Raw genomic sequence first — 6,977 nt, forward strand, 5'->3', positions numbered from 1 at the left:
TTGGTGTCGGTTGGGATGTGGTTGTGGGGACTGGGGATGGGGCTAAGTAGATGCAGTGAGTGGAAATGTAAATGTAACTGGCAGTGATGTTTTGTGTGAACTGTTTGGTCATGATGTTGAACTGTACAACCAAATAACTGTCTATATATACCTGTGACTTTAGTTCTGATTAAAAAAAAGAACATCAGCCCAATGATTTTATCTGCGATTGTGTCCTGTTACTCCAGCACCATCTGAGCCTGTTGCTACAGTAATCGAGCGACAACACCAGAAGCTTTGAGGGCCCCAGTCATTTCCTTTACTTGAAGTGCATCCAGACATTTGAACTCTCATTTCTCATGGCTTTGGCTATTGTCTTGTTTAGCCACTTAAACCAAGGCCATGTTGGTGTGAGACTCCCACTGCCTGATCTAGTGATGTCTACCTGCTGTTTGCCGTGGTTTAAACACCAACTCAGAGGGCATATGGGTGCAGAGGGAATCAGTCCCCTCATCTCAAGCTTATGCTGATTTTACAAACTTTTTTTTCCAGAAGTTTGAGCTAAACCTTTATCATCATCCACTAGATTTGGAGAGCTTAGGGCCCAGGCCTGTACAGGAAGAGCTTCACAGGTCAGATCCCTGGACTAAGAAAGGGGTACACAGATAAGGGACTGATTTTCAGGGAGCAAAATCTGGGACAAAAATGCTACACAAGTTCTGGAACAAGAAGTAGTCAACCCCTCTTCCAGTTCATTACCAGTTGCCCCAGTGCAGCTCTTTGCACGGCTGATTAACAACATGGAGAGGTAGAGTTAATTAGCTGGCTCAGGCCCAGCACACTGTGAATGCAATATGAGGCAATATCCAGGACCAACATTTTTCAAATTTGGGACTTAAGATGGGAGTACGTGAACAGGAACCTGAACACATTGAGGTAGAGGAGGATCCTGCTGTGATTTTTTCCCAGCAGCTCAGCCACAAATAGCACAGGGTTGAACACTGAGCTCTATCCTCTTGCTGTTGTGTGCGTCTTCCAAAGAAATGGGATTTAATTTTATTGAGTCAGAACCGTCTCTGACTGACTAGTCCTTTAGGAAATTCTGATATCATCTGTAGCGACTGCAAAGCTGCGGGTTTTTAGCAGGCTCCATACAACTAATGGGAAAGAGAACAGGGGGAGCTACTGAAATGAAGAAAACTCAATCATAAACAGTAAGTGCCTACACAGGGAACATGGCTTCAATAATGGGCTCTTCACCCAAGCAAAGGCAGAACAAGAGCCAATGTCTGGAAGCTGAAGCCAGACGAATACGGACTGCAAATGAGGAACAATTTACAACAGAGAGGACAATTAGCCATAATTAAGAACAACTTCCCACTGTTGTGGCGGATTCTTTGTCAGTGTGAGCTGAATATTGAATCTCTCTCTAAAAGACCGCTCTAGTTTAAATAGGGATTAATTCAGGGTGGTTGTGTGGCCTGGGCCATGCAGGAGGTCAAACTAGATAAACACAGTGGTCCCTTCTGCCCTTATAAGCTATTGATTAAAAACCCTGCTTAGTGCTGGAGTCTCAAATGCTTTGTTTCTTTTCTTGGAACCACGACTTGTATTGTCAATGCAAAAGCTTCACCCTCTGCCAGTCTCTGCCCTCTCACCTGAACTCAGGCCAGAATAGTGCAACTCAGTGTATTCGTCTTGAGCCCAGCTCAGTTCAATGACCCCCCTACCCTGTGCAGGTCCATTCCCCCCTTGCTGTTCCTGTGACGTAGGGACCTGCGCTATAGATCCACCCCGCATGCTCCATGCCCCATTTCCCACTAGCAGCCTCCACGTGTATCTCTCTGCCTCCTGCTTTTGGTGTGTTGTCTCTTTACACCCCACTTGGCCAAACCAGGTTCATGTACCTTCTGTCCCCCGGGGATAAGATCCAGCCTTACTAATGTCCCTTGCTTCATGAGACCAGGCCTGAAGCTACATCACCATCCCTCAGTCCCTGATCTCCGTGCCCTCCTGTCCCTGCCATGAATTCAATCATTTTCCCGTGCGAGTCTCCTGCACCCTCCACTGGCCACAGACATGTCTCTCCCTCCAACACAATCCCAGCCACCCCATCTCTCCCTGAGCCTGGGCCACATTAGCACTCAGTGTCCTGCTGCCCTGGGGAATGGCACCCTTTAGTTCTGGCTTCAGATGCTCACTGTTCCCAGCTCCCGAGGATTTATCACCCAACACCATTAACAAGAACACACAGTGCTTGGTGTGTTCAGTTTGTACAGACAATCCTTCCGGGCCTGGTACCTGAGGTCCACACCCTGGATGACCTTGTCAGACCTCTCAGGTGCATGCATCCGAGCCCTGTGATTCAAAGGCTCTTTCTGTTATAAAATGTTTGCTTTCAACAAAGTAGTGCACTAATGCCCAGCGTTCACACAGCAGTTTTTGTAAAGTGCTTATCCCCATTTTACGGATGAGTAAACAGAGGAGCAGAGGTGAAGCAACTTGATCCAGATCACAAGGTTCTTATTCCATCACAGCCTGGGTAGAGGTTAATCCTGCCCAGATGAGATGTATAGTCTGAAGTTCTTGCTGCCCTTGTGTCTCTTGAACTGCTGTGACACAGGGCCCTCTGTGCCCCCACCTCAATGACCTTACACTACATTTCTTGACCAGAGACCCCTGATCAACTGCTTTGCTTCTGGGCTTTGGGAATCTGCCAGCTATCTAATGGGTTCAGCATGCTACGCTGCCATCTTCAGTTGCAAGTTTGACTTCCGTTGTCAGAGTCCAGCCAGTAGGGTGGTAAATATTCCCCTAGCACTGAGCTCAGGCCAGCAGAATGATTTGACTACCCACATGTACCCCCGACCCAAACAAAACACTTCCCTTAATAAGGAATAGCTGCACCTTACCGCTGCCCACCACCAGGCATCAGGGATGCTGGTGAAGTTGGTGCCTGGGACATCATGTTCCACTGAGTGCATCAAAGCAGAGAATGTGAAAACACCCATGGCAATGAAGAGGAGGAGGCAGCACACCTGTTGATAGCATTGGCGGATGGTGAAACCAAAGGCTCGGAGGCCGGTGGAGTGGCGAGCCAGTTTGAGGATGCGGAAGATCCTCAGGAGTTTGATGAGTTTGAGGACTTTCCCCAGCTTGCTCACACTCTTCATTCTGTGCAGTTCCTCATGGTAGAGAATATCCCCTTCAGTTAAATATTCAAAGAGAATCTGGATGTAGAAGGGCAGGATGGCCAGCATGTCGACAGCATTAAATGCAGCTCGCAAGAACTTCTGAAAGCTGGATGTTGATATGAGCTTCATGAGATACTCAGAAGTGAAGAAGACAGCACAGACAGCCTCCAGCTGCTCCATACATGCCTTTCCGGTTTTGTGTTGCATCTCCTCCACTGTGCTGAGTGTCATGCTCACAATGGAGATCAGCACAAACAAGCTGGACATGATGGCAATGATCTTGGCAGGGATGGAAGAATAAGGATTCTCAATGAGGTTCCAAACAGCTTTCCGAAACCCTCCCAGACACTTGCCCTCAAATTCTTCCTCCCGCTCTGCGGGCTCAAGCTCTGCCTCCAGCTCCCTCTGTACTTTCAGATACTCATTGAGCTCAGACTGCTTCTCCTCAAATAGGATCCGGCAACACCGCTGGGAGTATCGCAGATGAATGCCCCAATATTCAATTTCTTCCACAAAGTTTGCAGGGCACAGCTCATCCATTATCCAAAGGACCCCGCTCTGGTAAAAATGGAAGATGTAATAAAAAACGAAGGGGTCACGATCAAAGTAGTATTCATTCCTCTGCACTGAGTAGTCATCACAGAGCTGCAGTTTTTTCATGGGGTCTGTGTAGATTGCCAGCTTCCCAATTCTGGTGATGGGGTAACGAGCAGCCACTTTGCAAGCAATCCGAAAAGATGTGCCCCCAACATTGATGTTGAGGAAGTATCGGTTCTGTTGCGGAGGAGCGTTGCTCTTCTCCTGGTTCCCGTCAGTCACATTTTGCATGGAGCTCCACTGCTTAATCAGGCTGCCTTGTGCAAAAGGGAAAACAGTTATCTCTTTCTCTGGAGTTGGACAGCAATCTTGGTGGCTCCCTATCTTCAGGTTGTCATAGAGACTTGCACGCCTCATCCCCAGCTGTCTTATGGCACCTGACATTTCACACCAGAGACCCACAAAATTATGGCCTCTGGCTTGATGGCTCTGGCTTCGTGTTTCCCTTACATATGTTGACTAAGAAAAGCTCCCTAAGCTTGTGAAGAGGCTATTGAGAGTGCTCCACCCTCAATGCCAAGGGGCACAGGCTGTGCTGGAGCTCTGTGTACTGCTGGGCTCACTAAGCTGATAGCTTATGAGATTTACCGACTGGAATTAAGCTGTGGAGGTCAGAGGTAGCTAAGTTCTAGCTCCTTAAAACATTAGTAAGATTGAAGTGTTAGCCCTTTTATGTAAGGAGCTATATCCAGGTATACATTTCTTTCATTCCTCCTTTTATCCTCTTCGTTTTAGTTGGTTGCTTCTAGCTCCTTTCCAGATAAGGGTACAAGTATTTATCATTTCTGTATTTGAATCAGGGAAAAAAAACCACATCATGGGAATTCATTTTCATTCAATCCCTGCTAATGTCTTAATTGCTAAGGAGGTAACAAAAACAAATGTCAACTCTAACATTGTTATCTCCAGCTCAGGTGCTGCTTTAAGATTTGTTCATTCATTACCTATTTGTGCATTAAAACTCTCCTTGTCTGTTCCACCATTACTTTCTGCAGCATTGAAACAAGAGAAACTTTCACAGACTGAACAAAGATGAAAATCTGTTGGCTCCTAGCCCAGTCTATGCAAGACAAAACCTCTCTCAACTTGTACAGTCTAGTAAGAAAGTATTGAGGGCTTCTGTCACTCTCCTCATGTTGCTCAACAGCCTACAGGATGGCAGAATGATCATCAGCAGCTGACCCTTTGCCCCATTTTGTAGATCAGTGGTTGTTAACAAGGGATACGTGTACCCCTAGGGGTATGTAAAAGGGTTATAAGGGGTACATAGAACTGCATGCATGCATACAGCCACAGAGCAGCATGTGGGCAGCCTGGAGTGCAGCCAGCCCACGTGGAGAACAGCTGGGTGCAGCTGTTAAGTTCTTGGGGGAGAAAGTGGGGCTGGGGCTTTCCAGCTAGGCAGTGTGTAGGACTGAGCCATGGGGTGGGGGCTCCACTGCTGCACAAACCCTGGGAGGACACAGGGGGCCTGTGCCACCACATCTGTGCACAGAGCGGGCTGGGGCCAGGGCCACATTGGGCTCTTCCTGGCAGGGGGTGCTGGCACAGGCTGCACTCGGGGCGGGCAGCAGCAGTGCTGGGAGGGAAGATAGGGCTATGGCAAATTTTGAGGAGGCTGCAGAACTGCTCACAGCTCCGTCCTGTGCTCTGCCCCAGCCCTACTCCCTCCTTCACCGTGGGGCCTTGATCTGCTCTCTCCCCCCCTGCTTAAAAACAAGAAAGCTGAAACTTTGAGACAGAAGGTATACCCTTGTTAAAAATGTGGAAAACCCATTGTAGATGACTTTGCAGTGAATTAGTTAATATATGTAACCTGCTTTGAGATTCTAGTGGAAGAGGCTAGAGAAAAAACAAAGCCCTGCTTCTGATCTCACATGTTCTGTGGCCCCTTTCTATAATTGTCTCTATATTCTTTTTTACATAGAGCCTTTTTACATTGAGCACTGAGGAACCCTGAACTGACTGCTGAGACCCCAATACAGGACTAGCAGATACATCTATCAAGTGTGTATGTTAGTGTTGCTTAAGACTGCACGATGATGCCAAATTAAGTGATAGGTGAATTGCTTGGCACACAGGTTCACCCAAGACCTACTCCAAAGTTTAAGGGAATCCAGTGCCACCCTGATATGGTAAACTTCCTGTCGCCAGCAGCAGCAGCAGCATCATGCCTCCTATGAAGCTCTGTGCAAGCTGCTTCCTACAGTGTAACTTTATCCATGTTACAATTCAGGTAGGCTAATCAATACTGCTGGGTGATCGTATGAGCATTTCCCTAGTCATACAGACACAGTGACAGATCCCAGTTTTGGAGGTAGCCTGGCCAGATGAGTACAGTGTACTGGAGGAACACTGCCAGACAGCAATCTTACTATGTAGACACAACTTCACAAGCTTAAGGAGACAGAATACATAAAAGGTGGAACCTGACCCTACACATCTTAACTTATGCTTTATTTTTTTTAGAAATCAGAAAAGCCAATTGTTTCCCTGCATCCAGGTAAGTAATGACATCATTCTCTTGTTAACCATCTAAGATCCTGTACAACCCAAAGTCAAAAGGCTGCGCAGTGCACCTTGAGCTGAGCCATCCTGTCATTAGTGCTGGATGCTCATACTTGTGTTTGGATTCCACATCAGGAAGGCCAGGAGCCATGTCTTCTTGGATTCAATACACTGCTGAGCACAGTGACTCCATCGTCACAAGACATGACCTGAACCAGATGGGGCAACTGACAACTGACGCCCAGGAAAAAGCCAACCTATTAAAGGGGTACTTTGCGTCAGTCTTTCATCAGTCCCATGGGACGCCCATGCCCGCTACAGGGCCGGGAAGTCCGGGTGAGGGTGATCCCCTGCCCTCCATTAATGCTGACTTTCTGAAGGAACATCTTGAGAAGCTGGATACCTTCAAGTCAGCTGGCCCTGACAATCTTCACCCCAGGGTAGTCAAGGAGATGGCGAGCATCATAGCCCAGCCTCTAGCACAGACCTTTGAAAACTCTTGGCGCTCTGGTGTAGTGCCCGAAGACTGGAAGAAGGCCAATGTGGTGCCTATCTTCAAGAAAGGGAGAAAAGTGGATCCGGCTAACTATAGGCCCATCAGCCTGACTTCTATCCCGGGGAAGATCTTAGAAAAGTTTATTAAAGAGGCCATCCTTAATGGACTGGCCGACACCAACATCTTAAGGGATAGCCAGCACG

The 6,977-nt window shown here is 47.6% G+C and overlaps 1 protein-coding gene across 1 annotated transcript in view; it reads right to left on the reverse strand.

The window, feature by feature from the left end:
- Positions 1 to 4,467, reverse strand: part of LOC102383293 (potassium voltage-gated channel subfamily V member 2-like) — a 10,544-nt gene extending 6,077 nt beyond the window's left edge. Inside the window, exon 1 of the mRNA XM_006025769.2 lies at positions 2,892 to 4,467. Coding sequence (XP_006025831.2) covers positions 2,892 to 4,154 — 1,263 coding nt within the window. The 5' untranslated portion in view covers positions 4,155 to 4,467. The remainder of the gene's footprint in view (positions 1 to 2,891) is intronic.
- Between the last annotated feature and the right edge of the window lie 2,510 nt (positions 4,468 to 6,977).

This window comes from Alligator sinensis, unplaced genomic scaffold (genome assembly GCF_000455745.1).
Source record: "Alligator sinensis unplaced genomic scaffold, ASM45574v1 scaffold103_2, whole genome shotgun sequence".
Taxonomy (NCBI): Eukaryota; Metazoa; Chordata; order Crocodylia; family Alligatoridae; genus Alligator; species Alligator sinensis.